This window comes from Fistularia commersonii, chromosome 35, assembly GCF_037954325.1.
Source record: "Fistularia commersonii isolate RoL2024-O1a breed Wild chromosome 35, RoL_Fcom_v1.0, whole genome shotgun sequence".
NCBI lineage: Eukaryota > Metazoa > Chordata > Actinopteri > Syngnathiformes > Fistulariidae > Fistularia > Fistularia commersonii.
Window position 1 is genome coordinate 5,882,059 of NC_141318.1, and position 19,606 is coordinate 5,901,664.

The following is a 19,606-nucleotide window of genomic DNA, read 5'->3' on the forward strand; positions in this document are numbered from 1 at the left end:
ATGCATTCCAAGTCTGTTAAATTGACTAGCATAGATGAGCGGAAGAAGTTCACAAGGTTATTACTTGGTATGATTACATCACCCTACAGCTGATGATTTGTGGATGTTAATGTGACTCTCAGAAGCTGTGGTGATCCGGCATAATGTCTCTAATCCTCTGTATGAAATTCCAATACCCATTCATCTCTAATAAACATCTCATTATTTTCTGGCAGAATAGTGTGTCACATTAATCACTGAAGTCTAATCCAGTATCAACGCGAGATCATTTTTTGGGGTCATGAGTGGAGCAACCATTCCTATCCATAAGTGATGCCTCACCATACGATATCATAAACATCCAGCTGACCTTCAACATTCTGTTACACTCAGATGGAGCTGAAGTTATTGTGCTTTGCTGTAAACACTTGACATTTGCTCTGACTTCCAGCAAAACCACAGGGAACGCGAGGAGAAGCATCATTTTTGACCGAGACTTGTCCTTTAACTTTCATCATAAAACTAACTTTCAGGACTGTCTTTTTTTATTTCACCTGCATTGTAAAAATAAAATCAATTTGTCCTGGCAGGGGATCATATTTTATAATCTACCACTCTTTATTTAGGCTGGCTAATAAAAGTCAAGGTATGGTTAAAATTCTTCAAAAATACAAAGCTTTAAGTGGTCGGGCACAATCTTGTACTGTATGTATGTATGGGAGTTGGAGCATTCAGCCGTCAGCCTCCTCTGCTATAGGCTACCTGTTTGTGACCAGCAACCATACAATCTCAGCCTCAGCATAAAACCTTCCTCTTTGACAGACCATAAACTTTTAAGCTTGCTCATACTTGCATTGCACAGGTTACACTGGTACTCACTAGATTCATATTTATTAACACTTTAAAACAATACATCACCTCTCTGGCGACGCCTGCACTCTCTCTCTTCCCAAGGCTCACTTGGGATTCGGCATCCTACATTTGACACTGCAAATACCGCTTATCAGTTAAAATGATTACAATGCAGCATAGAGATAAAGTATGCCAACTACTACTCTTCCTGAATTCTGTTTACACCTCTCGTACTCTATTGCTTTTTCCTCACCTTCTGGCTCTTCCTCCTTTTCTCTAACCGGGGATATGTATTCTCACTTCTCCACAGCTAAGAGGATGAGTGGCTTGGACTGAGCCCGGAGCTGCTTCCACCCTGCTGGATCCAGATCCTCTGACTAAGCGTGTTCTGTAACTTCTTATACTGCACATGGTTAATTGTGATCTGCTCAAGCTACATGAAATTGCTGGCTTTTCTTCCGTACCTCAAAGCTGTCTCTCCTTGGCAAAGAGGTGGTTGCATTTCCTGAGGTCCTTGAGGTAACAACTTTAATTATTAAGCAGCAGACCCAGTGTCATCCAAATAGGAATTCTTTTGTATCTGAATGTTTTTGTCAACTTTAGTTCTGCATCTGAGCTTCTTAAATGCAGCATCTTTTGGCCGTCTATCCTTCCTGGCAATTCTATTTCTTTATGATGCTTTTCTGTCAAGTTATTTGGGCAGTTTCCTTCTCTCAAGTATTTCATGTTGAGATTCTAAAAGAAGAGAGTGGTGTGCTCTGTTCATATTTTCAAAGTCCCGTGAAGAACTGTTTTTGCGATACTGGTCCAAATAAACCAAAATATACTTGGAGTACAGACTGTGGTAATGATGATTCTCTTCCACTGTAGAATACAGTATATTTATTTGCTCCCACAAAAAGTCGCTGCACCCAGCAGGGCTTTCCAATTTCTGGATTTAAGTTCTGCAGCATGAGTTACTCTTGCCTCGAGTATTGAAGCCACTGACACAGCCAGATTAAGCTGGAATCAGTATATACCGCAATATCTAACTGGCAGACATCATGAGTGACAGATCCTGGTGCTGTTGTTTGCTTTGGGATTTTTGAACTTCATATATTCTCTCTCAGGTGCTTGGGTATATAAATAACATGCACTATTCATTGCTGAAAAAAACAAAAAAACCCTGAACGATGAACTCTATGTATAAAGAATTTTGTACAATACGAGTTTAAAAATGAACAGGTAGTATTTAAACCAAAAAATTCATAACATGCGATGGCCAAAATGTTGTTTTTTGATGTTTGAAAATGACAAATGGCTGTTGTTTTTTTTTCTTTTTTTCACAAGTGCAATGACATAGTCCATGGGTAAACAACAGTTAATTCCTTCTACTGGGAAGCCAATTTAATCAACTGTGGGGAAACTAACAGAAAAAAAAGGAAAGAGACAGAGAAAGAAAGGGAAATAAAACACTTCCGCTTTTCCAAAGTTTTTTAGGTGATTCCAAAGCACTTCGCAATTGAGGTGGCAAGCCTCCTGTCTGGTCTCTCTGCGGTTCTTGCTTCGACCGCTCAGCCTGGCGGAAAGGGAAGCTCTTCCTCCTCTTGATGATATGGAATTCTAGTATTCTAGTATTTACCCGGGTCATTATTTTGTCATTCTGGCAGTCCCAGCAGTCTAAGATTGTCCCGAACAAAGCTGGAAAATGCAGCTATCTAATTTGACCTAACCATTGCTTTTATCTGCTTTGGCCTTAAAGTTGAAATGGGATTGCTAGAAACAGCAACATGCTGTTTCTCCCATAGGATGATGACAGTTTCCATTATTCAGTCTCAAGATCAACCATGGAGACCTTTTCCCGTCTGGATGCCAACAATGTCAGCTGTGGGGGGAAAAAATAAAAAAAAAGTATAAATATTTAAAAAGGGATACATGCCCAAAGTATTATTTTGATTCCATTGACTTTTTTTGTCATTTGTTCATCCATCATATTTTGTGATGTTTGTGATGTAATTCAGATTTAACAGGCATGTACGGAGGAGGTGGGGCCAGTGACAACAATATAGGGAATGCCAATGTTTTTTTTTCAAGTGTCCAATAAGTCACATGCATGTAACAGTTATACTGTTTTCTATCAAATATATTCATTTTTTTTATTATTAAGTGGCTCATAAATGCACAGAAATTCAGAAATTGAGCACATTTTACCCAGCATGTAACATATTGTGATCTTTTCACTTCCAAATCCATACTTTGTTTATACCTGTTGTGTAGCAGTGGTTGCCCTTTGTTCAGCCTGCGTCAGTCGTCTCTGGAGACGGCTTGTTTTCTCTTGACTCTCTGCGAGCTGAGTCTCATACTGGACAAAAAAAAAAGTTGTACAATCAATTAATCCAATGATCCATCCGTCGGTTCAACTGAGTGAGTTACCTTGTTATCCCTATGCCCGGCATCTTGATGGACCCTAAGGATTAATTCAGAAGCTCTACGACAGCCCTATAAATACCCTGGCCGTGTATTGTTTCCCTTCCCTGGCCACCTGGTTTGCTCTTTGAGGTCAATTATTGGTTCCCCTCAACGGGTACAACGGAAGGTATTTGCTTCAGCAATATCTGAGCAATATCCCAGCCTTCAGTGGCCGCTTCAGTCGTCCCCTGGACAAATCAGACACCATTTTTTTGTTTTCACAGTGAAAGCATCCCTCACCGATAAGGCTCAACACAAGTTTCTCACCCTGCTGCAGAAATGACTTTCTGATATCAGTTAAGGCCAGCCACCGCCACAATGTAGTCTTTGAACTTGGTCCATCCAGGTCTCACTGCTTGACCCCACTGACCAAAAACACTAAGACTTTTCAGAGACAGCATTAGAAGACTACAGAATAAGTTCAATAAAATTTTGCCCAAGGCATTTGTGTACAAGATCCTGTTGGAGGGATATGGTGATTGTTTAACAAATCTTGTTTTCTAAGTATAGGAGAAGTGCCATTAAACAAAGGTTTTACTGTCCATTATCTTACATAGCTTTTGTAGGGTATCGTTCAGAACAGTTTATTTTTTTTTTACATAATATAATTGTTTTATAATAGGGCTGGGTAATTAGTTACAGATGTATCAAAACCTGCATTAAAGACCAATGAAAAACGTCATCCTGATCATGTCAATGACTTTAATTAATAAACTCACATGAAATCATTGTAATGCTATTTTAGTTTCACTTCAAGTGAAGCTTGACCTTAGGATGAGACAACTGGACATCTTGTACTTGTTCATACAGAATATGGCTTGAACTTAACGGAATCTATAAAAGTGCAACAATTCCCTCTACAAACCACACGTACTTCGTGTTCAATTAAACCCTTGTATGTTGTACATTGCAGGACAACGCTTGAGAACTATGACAAAATCAGCACATACATAGATAACAAATATAAATCCCACCAGAAGTGAACCTGGGACTTTTTTACTGTGAGGCAAGACTGCAGCTAACTGCAGCACCACTGCACCAACAGATACTCCTCCCCTAGATTCCGGGTGTCAGTATATTTGGCAAAATGTGGTACTGGTGGTGAATTAACAGCCAGTGCGTGCTGAGAAACCAGTGAAATAAACGGTTTAACCCTATCTAAACATAACCAGATAATTGTTTCAGAAAATCATGATATTGTTTTGAATATTGTACTGCCCCCCTTCATATCAATGTCGATTATGCTTTACGTTATCTCATTTTATATGCCTCAAATATTCCATATACCCTCTCTGATGCTATATATGCTATATATTACAAAATGTAATTTTTGAACAGCTGTCTTGATCATGCTGCTTGATGGCCCTTGACAAGGCTTCAAGATTATATGGTTGAAAATGCCTTATTTCTTGTCTTTTTGTAGCTGTTTGTGTAAATGCTGCAGAGAACAGCAGGTGTGATATTTGCTGAAGGTAACAGCAGCTTAACAGGCATGAACAACAAAGGTCAGCTCCTCCCTTATGGTAGAAAACAGTGTGCAGAAGAACACAATGTTCATTTCACAGTTCTCTTATAGGATCTGAACTTTTAGGAATCGGGTCGCTGTCTCAACTTGCTTTGCTCTTCACTATACTCTAATAGTAGTGTGTGTTGCACAGACCTCAGCAATTGTCTTGTGGTTACTTTCCAGCTGAATCTCGAGCTCATGTGTACGTTGCTTCTGTCGATTCAGCATTGCCCTGAAAGGTACATTTATTTATTATTTTGAAGATATATATGTATATTCATTGATCTCAGCAGTGCTTCACTTGCTGAAGATAACCCTATGCTTCTTTTAATTATCTGCATCTGACACATGAATCCTCATCTAATTTATCCAAAGTTATTATTTTAAGAAGCAATGCAATCAAGTATCTCAAAAAAATGTTTTCACTTTCCAATGCTATTTTTCAGCTTATATTGTCTGTGAAGTAAGAGGTGCTTACAAACTTACTGAGCAGCAATAAAGTTATGACCACTGACAGCAAGTGAAGGGAAAAACATTAATTATCTGTTTTAAAAAACATGCAAATGTCAGTGGGAAGTTTTTAAATCAAGTAAACAGTTTATCTTCAAAATGGATGTGTCAGATGCAGGAAACGGTCTAGAAATGTCTTTTAATCGGTCTCTGTCATGTTAGTTTTGCACGACAACAGCGGATGACAATCAATTTATTTAGTCACATTATACATAAGCAAACAGTTTGCTTTCACGTGGATTAAAGTTTTACTCTTCCTACTTTTAGTCTCAAAACGTATCTCTGCTCACACTCTGTATCCTTTTGTCTTCAGTAACTGCATCAGTTCTTACTTGAGATGTTTAATTTTTGCTTCAAAAGCCTGAACCAGGTTGGTGGCTTCATCCTTCCAGCGTTGCGTTGTCTTCTGCTGTGCTCTGAGGAGCTGTGTCAGATTGGCACTGGAGCTTTTGCTGGTTTCTTCCAGCTCCCTGATGCGTGCGTCAAGCCCCTGCTCCTTTAGGCTAAAGTCTTCCTCGATCTGTGATACCTACAGAAGGGGAGCACAAAAACAAAAAAACGATTCAATTCCTCCTTGAAGACGACCAATTATTATAGATGCTGAGCTACAGGTAAATGATTTGCACCATTTTATGAATGCTCCACTAGTGCATGAGGCATAATCTCATATGGTTTTGTTCGTGGAAAAACGCATTCAGTGGGTAGAATGATCCTGAAGCATTTGTTTGGAGTCTTAATGCTCTCAAGGATCTCTTACCTTTTCAACCAGTGTTGATTATTGTATTTCACTGGCTGCAATTGCTGTTTTATTTACTTGCATTCTGATTCAAAATCCAAACCATCATTCCTATTTTGAGTTATTTTTTTTCCTTTCTTTCTTTAATTTTTCTAAAATTTTCTTTATCCATTGTATGAAGGAAAAAAATGACAATATGAAACGAGTATTTCCTGATGTGTGTCTCTCAGGAGTTAACATACTTATGTCACCTTTGGGCCAAATCACATGCGGTTTCTAAAAATACTGTCTTGGTGGTCATTGCCCAGCTTACAAGTTTAATGTGTAATGTTACAGTTATACTGGATAACTGCATAATTGTAGTAGTAAACTGTATTCATTATGATTATTCACTGCCCTGCCAAAGCATGCAAAACTGGAAAGTTTTATCTGATTTATTGCCCAATCAGCCAAAATAAAACAGGCTCCCCCTCTCAGGGCTCAATGCTGACTTGGAGTCATGCTATCTGTCTTCTCCTGGGTCTCTAAGGAATCAGAGAGCATACTGGGACTCTTGTGTAACAACTGCCTTCATGGATCCAAACTCTTGCACCATCTGCTACTTCTTTACAAACTGCATCACTCAATTACGCTGAATCAATGTTCTAGAAAACTATTTTGTTTGCTCTCTTGCGTCTCCTAGGTAATCTGGTGATCATTTGGCTCCGTAACCTCATCTTGACAACTTGACTTGGATCATCATTAATCAAATAGATCACAGTTGTCATAAATTCCTTCATTCATGGTCTATATCCCCTTTTCTGCACACAGGGTTGCAAGGGTGCTTAAGCCAATCCCAGCTGACACTGAGCAAACGGTGGGTTGCATTGTGGATCAGTGGCCAGTCAATCACAGGAAAGAAATACGACAATCTACAGTCATGAATTAACCTTTTGCATGTTCTGTACGGTGGTAAGATACCAGAGAGCCCAGTCTTTCGGAATCACACAACAAAGCATCTGTCCATCCTGCATCCTGAGGCTCTCCAAAAGGTTCCCCTAACCCCCCCGAAAGAACTTCACCCCAACCAGATTTTTTCCCTGTTACTTTTTCAAAATATCTTAGGCCGGAGGTTGTAAAGTTTCATAGAGACTGTAAATCCCTTGAAGGTAAGTGCTTGCTATTCTGTGTTTTATAAATAAAAATGACCTGTTGTTTCGCTTTCTTTTGGACCAGCAGCGTTGTCTTGCGCAGCTCATCCATCTCCCTCCGGAGCTGCATGTTCTCCTGTTGCAACTGCAGTCTTTCCTCACTGACACCGACACAGTCATCCCGGGCTGTGGCTAGAGAGCCCTGCAGCCGACGTACTTCCTCCTGGTAACGGGAAAGTTCCTCGCTGTAGCTAAAGATCAGGAGATGGAAGAGAGACAGAAGTAGAAATGCACCACTGCCACCTCACTTGTCCCCACCACTTAATTTTCTCCATGATGTGAAAGGAAGAAAAGGTAAAATGAACAAAAAGCAAAGGTTCATTACTGGACTCAAGTGTGATCTTTATGACAACAAATCTTAAACAGCAAAGAGCCCATATTGGCGAGGAATTATTAAATCAGTGACAATAGCTCCACTCACTCCATTTCCAGCTTTTTCAGTTTACTTTGGGTGCTTTGCAGGGTGAGGTTAATTTCATCCTTCATCCTCTCTGCATTAAGGCATCTCTGGTGAAGGTTATCAATCTTCCTGAACTCTGGTTCTCCCCTGCCTTCTTTATACAGCTAAAAGAAACACAAAAAAAAATCAAAACAGAGGCTGCTGAATGATCACCATAAAACCACAGTAAAATCAACTAGTGTAATACCTCTGGACTAGGATAAAGAGGATTCTTCTAGCTTGTGTTTACACTAAATACCTTCTCCAGTTCTTCCTCAACAGCTTTTCTTTCACGAAAGGCCCTCTCAATCTGAGACTCTTTGTCTGCACACTCCTGGAGAGGTAGGAGAAAACAACTTGATTCAAGGGAAGGTTAGAGATATAGGACTAGAAAAACAGGCAAAAAAGTAAAAAAAAAAAAAAAGGATTTAGTTGGAGTCCAGGAAGTCGTTGTATTTCAATTCTTACCAGCTGCAAAGCAGACAGCTCCTCGGCAATGCACTGGATTTGAATGTTGCAGTGCTTGCGCACGTTATCCACCTGTCAGAGAAGAAGTCACGGAATTTAAATATCGCAATTAGTACAGGGATTAAGGGAGGGTGATTGTTTTGTAATCTGCAATGCTTTAGACCAGTAGTTTCCACTGTTATGAAACCAAAATGAGATACTTGAGTTGGGGGCTTATTTTCCTGCCGAGTTAAGCAGCTAAGTTAATTCACAACTGAAGTGAGTTGAATTATTCAAAGGAGGCAAATCAGACAGCAGCCCTGATTTCGTTAATTTAGATGAATGTAACCTCACTCATTCTTACAATTCTCCTTATCTGACTCTACTATGCTGAGCCTTTTGGAGAAGTATGCCAAACAAGCATTTGAAATAAAAGGAGAAAAAGACAATTAGTCTATAAGTCTAAAAACTGGAGATTTTAGTAAAATATGTTAATGGAGTGATTTTCAAGAAGAAAGCGTTATTCTAAAAACTCGAATTACAAATGCTGAATGGTAAAGTGAAAGCCTTTTACTTCAGTCTTATTCAACTAGTTGGGTTATCATAGCTCAAAAGACCTTATGACCTGAAAGATTTTGGTACTTGCCATGAGCATGAACTATTCAATGACTTGAAAAGTGAAAGCAACTGACAATTAAAATTGTGATGTTTTTCAGGCACCTTATTCTCTGTAGGCTTTTGATCATATTGGGATATTAAATATAGAAATATTCCAAATATCCAACTTTTTATGTACAAATATTAATAAAATGTATTGCATTCCCACTGCTGGAGTGATAAAGAATAATCTGAAGTTATAAATTACATAAGCATAACACTTTGCTTATTGACCTTTGGGTTTGAGGAATGTACCTTTAAAGAATAAAACACAAGACAACAAAATGATCCTGCATGCGTGTGTATTGCAGAGATTAATATCGTTAAGGCGGGTTGCGATTATATTTATTTCCTCTTTGCCTGGGAAAGAAATATGCTTAAAGTGACTGTTGATAACCCTGGACACGCCTCTATTGTAGGAAAACTCCACCCTTCATTTGCAACAGTCTGAGTGGCACTCGATTTCCCCGGGTGACTTTGCGGCCCGACTAACAATGTTAACAGTTTTGGGATTAACTCAGGTTTATCTCATTACTCAATATGGCTTTAAGAGAGGATGAGAGGGGGGAGATTATGGCGAGGAAATTGCCTACTTTGTCTGCATTGTTTAGCATTAATCTCCAGTGCCAGGAGAAAATTACCTAGGAGGTAATAAGGCAAAGGCAAGAGAAGTTCGGTATTTTTTGAAAGTCAAATACATCAACAGTGACTCTGAAACCCCATTTGCTGAAGTCCGACCAATGACTAAGATGACAGCTGGCACAGCTGTCATACTTAACTCCAACGGGATTTAGTAGTTGAAAGACGATGAATGAGGATGATTATGGCGCATTAATCAACATGTCTCCCAGTGAGGTAAGGCCAAGGGAAAGACCAATTCTTTCCCGTTGGGCTTAGTTCATCATCTTAGTTCAAACACAAGGGTGAAGAAGTAGTGTAGCTGGAAGGCAGATTATACTCTGAAAACTTTTTTATGTAAACATTGGGCTTGAAGAAGAGATTTCTTTGGTGTAAAGAGATTATACCAAAAACAACCATGTACTTCAAGGAAATGACCTAAATGACAGTGTTTTAAAGCTGATTTTAGGTGCGAGAACAGTGTTATGATGAATCTAGAGGAACAATTTTATGATTTCTCATTTGAAAAACATAAATAAAAAAGCTTCTCTAATTTTCATTTATTTAAATACACAGCCTGAATCTCATGGAAGCCATGGCACATGTTTTGTCTCCACCTCAAGCGGCAAGTCACTACATTGCAAAAACAACTAAGAGGACAACGGTTCGGAAATGACAAGAAATTACTAAAAAAAATAAAGAATCCACAATCGAAATGGATCTCAGGTACTACATTAAGAAAAGGAGGACACTGATCATTGCCCACTGATGCAGAAACAACCATTTTGCTCCAAATGAAGCCTGGCCTGATTAGTTAATGCAATTTTTGGGTAAGGCTTACAATCTGCATAGTGTGGGCTGTGGGAGGACTCTATCCTGAATTCATTGCTCTCCTAACATTGGTCATGCCCAAAACCAGTCTCTGTCTATGAAAGTGTACAGCATCAGCACTCACTGAGTCGTGAGTGCACACATGGCTGACAGTTAAATTTAGCTGCGGTTGTATAGATCTCAACAGGCTTCTGACAGAAGTGACAAGAGATTTTTCAATAAAAGCTGACACTATGTCAGCCAATTACTTAGGATAAAGGTCCCGCCCCCTCCAGATATTGGCATCACTAGTGCCTGCCAATCAGTGCTGATAGAATGTTATTTGTGATTCTGATGCTCCTTTCTGTGCAAAGAAAGCTATGCGTCTAACACCATTTGTTTACATCTATAATTGTCCACGACAATAATAAAACAATGAAGTCACCGAGCATTCATTAAAAAAGGCAAGCAGGTTTTGTATTCTAAATGGTTGACTTTCACCCTTGTTCCTGTTTTGCATATTCAGCAGTTATACAGCTCCTTATTTGCAAAACACATCCTCTAAATCAACAAACCACACTGGTAGCTTGTGTCTGGCCACGCCGCTACTTTCCCTGGCACTGTGTGCATGATGTAATTTCACCATGCTGCCGATGTTTGTAATTCCAACCAGTACAGAATTGGTTCCACTGGGATTTTTTTTCTGTTTTCTTTGCTGCACAGAGCCAATAAATCAAACATCCCAACAGCATATCTGCCGGATGGAAACATTGGGACTCTGACAAAATGAATGCCAATTGAATAGAAGTTTAAACTAGTTGACGCAGACTATGAAAAATTAACAAAAAAAGTCCCGAAAACATATTAAAAAGCAAAAATACCTTGCATATCTTACATAAATTATGTAAATTTACAGTGGAATTACAGAAACATGAAACCAGTATGTAGCGTTTTTCTGTGATATTCACTTAAAAGCACATAATCGCAGTGCTCCTCAGTCCCCTACTCTTGCCCTTGTGCCTGGAAAAGACTACAAGGCCATTGTTCCTTATACCTCTTTCCTTGTGCGGGCACCAGCATCCTGGATCAGCTGTTTGATAGCCCCTTTCGTTTTCTCAAGCTCTTCTGCCCGCTGTTTCTCTCTTAACAGGGCCTATAGGGAGAGTGTAAACGCAGACAGGGTTACCCATTTTAATGGGCAAACAGTTGTAGCACTGAAGGATTGTGAAGACTTGTTAGCACAGCTGATGATGGAGAGACAAAAAGGTACGGTTTGGATCAGATCAAGTAAGAACAAGACGATAGTCACCTGGTCCTTCTGTAGTGCAGCCTCCTCTGCTACCTGATTACTCTCTCTGACTTTGGCCAAAGCTTCATACTTCTCCTCCTCTAAAGTAGTGCAACGTGCCTGGAGTTCTCCCACCTTTCTCTCCCACACATTCTGCTCCCTGCGAACAGCTTCAGCCTCCTGAGATGCTGCTTTGAGTCTGTCAACAAACAGCAATCACAATGAACTACTTCTGATGTACGGTTGGCAAAGTCAAAATATATATATATATGTTTATGTCTAATATTTGAAAAAACATGTTGAGACTTTAGCAGGGGTTGACATTTTGAATCATATCAGCCATGAATTTAAATTGAAGACCTTGATGATACATCAGAAAGCACATGTTAGATGTTTTGGAGAGAAGGTCAGAAAAGCCAGACTGAGATGGTTTGGTCATGTACAGAGGAGGGATAGTGAATATATTGGCAAACGGATGCTGGAACTGGAGCTGCCAGGTAGGAGGTCTAGAGGAAGACCAAAGAGAAGATTTATGGACATAGTGAGAGAGGATATGAAGGTAGTTCGTGTGAGAGAGGAGGATACAGAAAATAGGGTTAAATGGAGGAGGTTGATTCGCTGTGGCGACCCCGAAGGGAAAAGCCCAGAGGAGAAGAAGAAGCAGAAGAAGACAACACATCAGAAAATTTTACACAAATAGATTGCCGGAAAAAGTTAGAAAAAAGAATGGCGGGTGTAGTAAAAGATTACCAAGTACTGACCGGGCCTCAACCTGGCTCAAGGCTGACTGAAGCTGTTGGCCACGTCTGTCGGCTGCGTCTTCTCGGCCTTGAGCTTCAGCGACATCTTCCTCCTGAACATAAAGCCTTTAGAGCTGACTTAAAAATATATATTTTATAAATGTAGTTTATAATTTCTTTTGATGTCTGAAGATCTGATTTCTAAACCAGCAGTAACATTACAATGGAACCCTTAGAAATGATATTATCAAAATTTGGTCAACATGATGAATATATACTTTAACACAGAACAAAAACACAGCTTTTATATTTTTTGTATCAGCTAAGGTATTAATTCCATGACAGGTTTGCTCTTGCTGTCAATATGGATTATTGATTCTATTATTTTATTCACCCGTCTCTGCATCTGGTCCTGAATGTTCTGGAGCAATTTTGTCATCTCATCCACTTTTGCTGTTGCTGTTCTCAGCTCAGCTTTGGCTTGTCTGCAACAGGCAGCACAGAAACACAACATTTTCAGCATGAGGTTATGGAGATTTTCCACAGCATTTACATTGAGCTCTGTCTGATTGGTGTCATCCTCTAAAGGACTGGTGTGATATCGTTTTAAGCCTGCATGAGTTGAGGACCTAATTGTAGCATTGTTTACTTTAATGTCATCCATTCAGCTTTGTGTTGAGAACACAGAACTTAATTGGTTTGACTTGGCAGAGACACATGACTGGGCACGAGTGATTTTGTTTTTAAAGGGAACAGTTCATAAATTCAAGCATAGCAGAAGGCAAAGCCATGCTTAATCAGCAAGAGGAAGACTGAGTCGGTTCAAGGTTTAAAATTTCAGATGCCTACTATATGGCATTTAGTTACCTCAGCTGGATTTGTAGCTCCTCCATCTCTGAGCCTTGCTCTGTCACTGTCTTCAGGAGTTGCTGGTTCATCTGTGCATGGCAAGAGATGCATGACTGCAATTTTTGAGGCATAATTCTTTGAAATTAATGCAAAAACTAACTTTCTCCTAAAAAAAACTTATCTGCCCTTTTACATCAAACCCCACAGAGCATATACTTGTCACTCTGTTCAAAAGTCAATTGTTCTCAGTCAGAGTGAAAAGGCTCCTAATGTAGGACGCTTGAGGGGAACTGCACAAGGCTTGTCCTGCCATTAAAAATACATCAGATGGATATCCTATTACTCTCTTGTCAGAGTTGTGTCAAAAGCACTGTGTATATTTATATGTACATTGTACTAGCTATTGATTTCGTATGTGGAATATGCGCTGAACCTCCTTCTATAAGAACTAACTGAGCTCATGTTTGATCTTTTTCCCCCCTTTCTGTATATTTCATTCATTACTTTGTTAGAAGGGTAATTACTAGTATCGAGTTAATTTTGGATATATGCATGGCAATTTGATTCAAAGACTAATTAAGGGGAAATAAATTAACATGGTTTCATATGTCATTACTTACCAATTCAAGTTTCTGATTGGCTACTTGGAGTTCATGCAAATGCTGCTGGCCCTGAACAAGTTGATCCTGTGAAAAATGTTTTTGAAAAGTAAATTGCTTTTAATTGTCATTAGCTTACATCAAGGATTAATTAGAGCCAGAAGCCTGTAATTATTCTCATTTCTATGTTGGTTGCTCCATCTAGTGGTGAAGGGTATGCAAGATGTTCTAATGAAGTAAGTTCAAACCTTCAGCTGTTTGCTCTGAGCGTTGTGGATCTGTGCATCAGAGACTGTCTTCTGGTAGATTTGCTGGAGGTGGTCAAGCTCCTGTGCTGCTGTCTGCCACAGTTCCATAGCCTGCAAACGCTCCTAAAAAAATGCACAAGAACCCAACTGGTGGTACAATGAGACTAAGGCCATCTGCTTCGCTTCCTTTTTTTTTTTTTTGAAGTCTTAGTCTGCAAAATAGCAGAGATCAAAAATGGTGTTCTATTCCAAATTTTGCCCTGTTGCAAATTACTTCTGCAGTCCACAGCACTAGAAAAGTAGCCCTACCTGGGGGAGAGATGTTTGCATATTTTTGTCGGTGAATGACTCTTGTATGATAGGATTCAGATATTAAAAGCCTGTGCTATTCTCACAAAGGCCATGATATTTCATCTCACAGAATACCCCCCTTTTATCACTCCAATGGCGCAATAACATTGGTGCTTCAAAACTTTAGGCACCCTAGTGCAACTAAGTCATTTACAGGTGTCAGAACGTAAAACATAACGAAAATTGCTTATTTGAACCTAAGCTGTGATCATTACCCAAATCAAAGTGTTTTGGGCCTGTCATTAATTTGCCTTCACGTATTTTGTTGTCTAACAATGGCTGTAAATAAAGCAAAACGGGGACCTGCTCAGTTAGCTGAACTTGTTCGTGTAGATTTTTAATGACCCCCTCATCCTCCATTGTAGCACCATCCACTTCTGATGACACTGGAAGGGCTTGAAGCTGTTTCTCCACACAGTCCCTCAGTTCTGCATGAAGACTGAGAAAAAGTGATCGGTATTATGAGTCAAGTATGAAACATTTATTTTTGGAATTTGAAAATGGTAGCAGAAAATTATGGTCTTTTAGACACACTTTACTTAGCTGAATAAAAAAAGCAATTGATGCCTTTATTACCAGCCAAATTGACTACTTTACTTCGACTCGTCGGATGTCACACATTGTAGCACTTAGTAATAGCAAAGTTAAAGTGAATGTATGCAAATTGAAATGAAAAATTTAATATTTGTTAATCTTAACTACAGATTTGAAGGATTCACATTATTAACTATTTTCGCTTGTTGAAATACCAGCAGAGGAACTTTAATACCTTTCATTCTCCTTGACAAGCTTCTCCAGCTTTGCTTTGACTTCTTTTATGGACACCTATTATTTAAACAACATGTTGACATGTCACGAAAAAGGCAGGGAATCCTAATGGCAACCACACACGAAGTAAAGGATGGGGGCAATAAAAAAAAACAAATTATGAAGAAGTAATACATAGGATAAGTATTTGACTCTTAATCTTACACTCTAGATAGAGTAGAATAGCTACCTTGACTTTCAAAACCATACACCGATGCATTTTTTGAATGTAAGTGTGTTTACTCCCCATTAGTTGTGCAGTATAATTACCAATAATATTAATCCAAGTTTTACGTATATACAAAATAAAAAGATTCTTCAAAATTAATATATATACCGGTACGTATGGGAGACATCAGATACATAAATGATATTGCACATAGATTTGCTAGAAACTCCCCAGTCTGTTGGCACTGAAAAAGCCTCTAAAATGAGAGGTAGAACATCTTTGAAGAACAAAACAAAGTCCAGTTCCACGCTAACATTTGACAATGATAGATCGTAACCTGGTTGAAGGGGAACTGTCACAAACATTTTCCGTATACAGGTATATATAGATAGAATAATAGAGCAAGAGATGACAGCTGGCCGACAAAGTTAAAATACTTAATGTGATACATCTTGCATTGATTACCTGATATTTCTGCAGCTGTTCAGTCATTTCATCAATATGCCGATCATACTCAGCCATCAATGGAGCCATTATACTGTAACATAGAATAATGCTGAAATCACTTTTTGTTCTATGCTCAAGGCTATATACACAATATTAATATAGCTGAACATTGACCTGTATAAAGACAAAATGATAATTTCTCTGACCTTCTATCTGAGATCCAGGGAGCAGGAGACTCTCCCTGATTTCCCTCCTCAACCTGATGAGAATAGGACAAGAAGAGTCAAAACACTGAAGGCTGATCAGTCAAGGTTGATTTAAGACTCAAGATCCCATCATAATTCAAATAATTCATATATGTAGATGGTATATTGATAAGAAAAAAGTAAATTAAAATTTACATATAGAAATATGATTTTAAAATTATTTCCTGGCAAAGCCGCAGAACTGCCTATTGCAGCGAGAAAACACAAAGTGACCCTGGCTGTTTCAAATAGGTTTTACTCTCATAAACGTAATAGTGCTGAATAAAGAAGGCTGTGTACCTGAGATGAAGAGGATTGAGGGTAGTGTGCATCCTGGTACCGGCTGAGAGCAGAATTCAGCCTGTGAACTGTAACAAACACACCTGAAACCTTAAAATACTCCAAGTTAAGGTTACACATTTCAAAACATCCTATCCTATTCACTTTCGTGACATCATCTGCTCTTGTAATGCTCATACAGATAGTCAAAAACCATCCCATCCAGGATGGAACTCGGAAAGTTATTGGGAAATTCTACCGCCCCACATCTCTTATGTCATTTCAAAGAAAACTTTGTTCTCTATTGAACAGAATCTCATAGGCTGCAATTTCAAAAAGATGGAAGTTTGTGGTTATGTGTCTGAACTGTTCCAAAACTAAATCCATGACAGACAGAGCACTTATTGATTCACTTTAGCTGAATTTACCTCCTGATCTTGAAATTCAGTTGATATGGTATTTGACAAAGAGCAGCACAGTCAATACAGTACAGAATAAGCTGTTGACTTTGATATTGCTCTACTTTTACATTTTTTTCCTTTCGCAAGGGACTTATGCCCTGAGTAACAGAAAGATAACAGTAGATACATATTTCTATCATGCAATGAAACAACCTTCTCATTTCAAGAGAGGATAGATATGGACAAAACTGTTGTTACCCCTCTGTTAAGACAAGAAAAGCCCACAATGGTAATGAAATAACTTGAAACTAACAAAAATAATAATCAATAAAAAATAACTGAAAATCAACCAATGAAAATAAGCCATTACTTTTACAATGGTTCTTTAACAGGTTAATATTAAAAACAAAATAATGAAACTGGCCTGGACAAAAATGATGGTACCCTTTACTTAATATGTTGCAAAACCTTTTAAGGCAATCACTGCAATCAACTATTAATGAGGCTTTAGCACCTGATAACAGATATTAAGGCCTACTTCTTGTGAGCAAAATGCTCAAATTGTCCAAGGTGTGTCAGGTTTGAAGGGTGCCTTCTTCACAGAGCATGTTTTAGCCCCTTCCAGAGTTTTTCAATGGGATTTAGATCAGAGCTCATCGAAGGCCATTTCAGAGTAGTTCAATGTTTTGCGCTTAGCTATTCCTGGGTGGTTTTTTTTAGCTTTGTGTTTTTGTGTCATTATCCTGTTGGAAGACCCATGACCTGTGAAAGAGACCAAACTTTCTGACACAGGGAAGCACATTTCTCTCCAGAATGCCTTGGATAGTCTTGAGATTTCATTGTATCCTCACAGATTCAAGACTCCCTGTACCAGATGCAGCTAAACAACCCCACAACATAACCGAGTCTCCTCCATGTTTCACAGTAGGGCCAGTGTTCTGCTTGCCTGGTTGTCCACTTTGGTTTAAACAGTGATGGATGGCACTATCTTACATTAGTGAGATAGTGTACCTTAACATGTACCTTAACCTTGAAGTTCATTTTTAATTAATTAATTCAATTAAGTTATTGCCTCTTTGGTTACCATTGGTATAATCTGTCTCTTCCATTTGTTATTGATTTTCCTCTTGCGAATACATCCAGGGAGGTTTGATACAGTCCCGTGGACCTTAAACTTCTGGCTAATATGTGCAACTGTAGTCACAAGAACATCAAGCTGCTTTGAGACGGTCTTGTAGCCTTTACCTTTAATGTGCTAGTCTATAATATTCTTTCTAATCTCCTGAGACAATCTCCTTTGCTTTCTGCTATCCATGCTCAGTGTGGTACACACCATTGTCACCAAACAGCACAGTGACTATTGGTCAACCTTTAAATAGACAGATTGACTGGCTAAAAGTCTGAAGTCATCTTTGATGCTAATTAGAGGACACACCTTAGTTTAACATGTAATAAAAAAAAAATATTTTCAATCTTTTTCTTGGGGTACAATTATATTTGTCCCAGCATTTTTCATTAGTTTGTTTTTAAACTGATTCTGTTGACCTCCCACTTATTTCTGATTTTCATTGGTTAAAATTCAGTCCTTTTTTTATTTATTACAATTCTCTTGTCAGTTTCAAGTTCTTTCAATGACCATTGTAAGTTTTTCTTTCATTAAAAGAAGGGTACCAACAATTTTGCCTATGTGAGTACAACATCAGAAGACTATGTCTGATCATGTTATTCACGGGTCTGTGATTTTCTGCCATGTGTTTTGTGAACTATAAGCTTACATTGAGGATATTATTCAATCAATTCAAAAACTTCATTTGTCTCCTAGGGGACATTGTGATGTTTCCTTTTTATTTATGTTGTTAAAGATGAAAAGTAAAATAAAAAAAAAGCAGAAGTCAAAATTAAAACAATATTCAGAAAGAGGTATGACAAACTGTGGCCAATTGTGGATTGTGGCTATATCTCAATCCCCTCCCCATTGGTCATCCTTCCCATCAACCCAGCAATAAATAAATCTAAAAATAAAATCAATTTATGATCTTTTAGGCCAACTTAAGGGTTAACTATAGGGGCTGTACTTTCAATACTCCTTTTTACTTGTAATATGTTAATATCAAACTACATAGAGAAAATGTGTGATGAATTTGGGTAGCCAATAACAATCAAAGAAGTTATCAGTAACAAGTGGAGAAACAATTGGGTGAGAATTATAATAAAATTAAATCAGTTACAATATAGCTATAATGATTCGTGGTAAGAACCGATCCTCATAAGGCATATTATTCAAAACCACTGAATTTACATCAACTGAACACACACTGATATACACTTTAGTGTGGATATCAAAACAACATGGCAGTAGCATTAGTAAGCTGTCGTGTTTCGGTTGGGTCGCGATGTTTTGTGAATACCAATCGACGACATTTCTGACTAGATTTATCACGGCTGAAAGCTGAAGAACTTTAGATCGAACACAAACATCACTACAGAAACACTCCCTGCCTTGCCCTTACCTTGATCACGCAAGAACTCAACTTCTGCTTCCATGCTGAAGGTCCAGTGAGCAGAGGAGCGTATGTAAAACTAAAGAACGTTAAAGCAGCTAAAACCCGAGACCGAGGTTTTACATGAAAGCAGCGAACCATCAGCCTGAACACTGGATCCCAAGCTGTTCTTGCATTGTTTCAATAAAACAAGCACTAACGTTGTTTATAAAATCTGAAAGACATTTGCAGAAAGCTAATTATCAAGCGTTACCAATGACAACCTTCCGCCGCTCGCGTCGGTCTGAACAGCTAGTAAATCTCTGCTAGCTACTATTTAGCAAGACTTGTTTAAGATAAGTCCGTTACCCAATTAAAATATGTAAATTAAATAGAAAGTTATTCAAACTGAAGTGAAGGGGTCATATGGGCAATTATCGCGGAAATTGTTTGAAAATGTAATTATTCCTTCCTTTTCATATTTACTTTAGCCCTTAGTTCCGCCGTCAG

General features: G+C 38.6%; 1 protein-coding gene across 2 annotated transcripts; it reads right to left on the reverse strand.

Moving 5' to 3' along the window:
- Window positions 1-1,905: 1,905 nt before the first annotated feature.
- LOC147214008 (sodium channel and clathrin linker 1-like) lies at window positions 1,906-19,594 on the reverse strand. Of its 2 annotated transcripts, XM_086142349.1 has the most exons (21): window positions 19,127-19,594; window positions 16,237-16,304; window positions 15,898-15,950; window positions 15,710-15,782; window positions 15,038-15,093; window positions 14,572-14,707; window positions 13,918-14,040; window positions 13,691-13,756; window positions 13,089-13,159; window positions 12,616-12,706; window positions 12,243-12,334; window positions 11,503-11,680; window positions 11,248-11,346; window positions 8,130-8,201; window positions 7,921-7,995; window positions 7,644-7,786; window positions 7,221-7,413; window positions 5,629-5,825; window positions 4,940-5,018; window positions 3,077-3,172; window positions 1,906-2,695 (listed from the first exon to the last, which is right to left on the reverse strand). In XM_086142349.1, exons 1-21 carry the CDS (start codon window positions 19,158-19,160, stop codon window positions 2,636-2,638), a joined length of 2,055 nt encoding a protein of 684 aa, XP_085998475.1. In that variant the 5' UTR covers window positions 19,161-19,594; the 3' UTR covers window positions 1,906-2,635. The 2 variants fall into 2 exon arrangements, with proteins under 2 accessions (XP_085998475.1, XP_085998476.1); XM_086142350.1 differs by lacking the exon at window positions 4,940-5,018.
- Window positions 19,595-19,606: the final 12 nt, after the last annotated feature.

What these genes read in the sequence shown, in the direction of transcription:
- LOC147214008 (XM_086142349.1), bottom strand. Translation starts at nt 19,160, where the DNA reads ATGGAAGCAGAAGTTGAGTTCTTGCGTGATCAAG. An exon ending in CTCAATCCTCTTCATCTCAG is followed by an intron (nt 15,951 to 16,236) that starts GTACACAGCCTT and finishes TATTCTCATCAG; the next exon opens with GTTGAGGAGGGAAATCAGGG. An exon ending in CAACCACTGCTACACAACAG is followed by an intron (nt 2,696 to 3,076) that starts GTATAAACAAAG and finishes TTCCCCCCACAG; the next exon opens with CTGACATTGTTGGCATCCAG.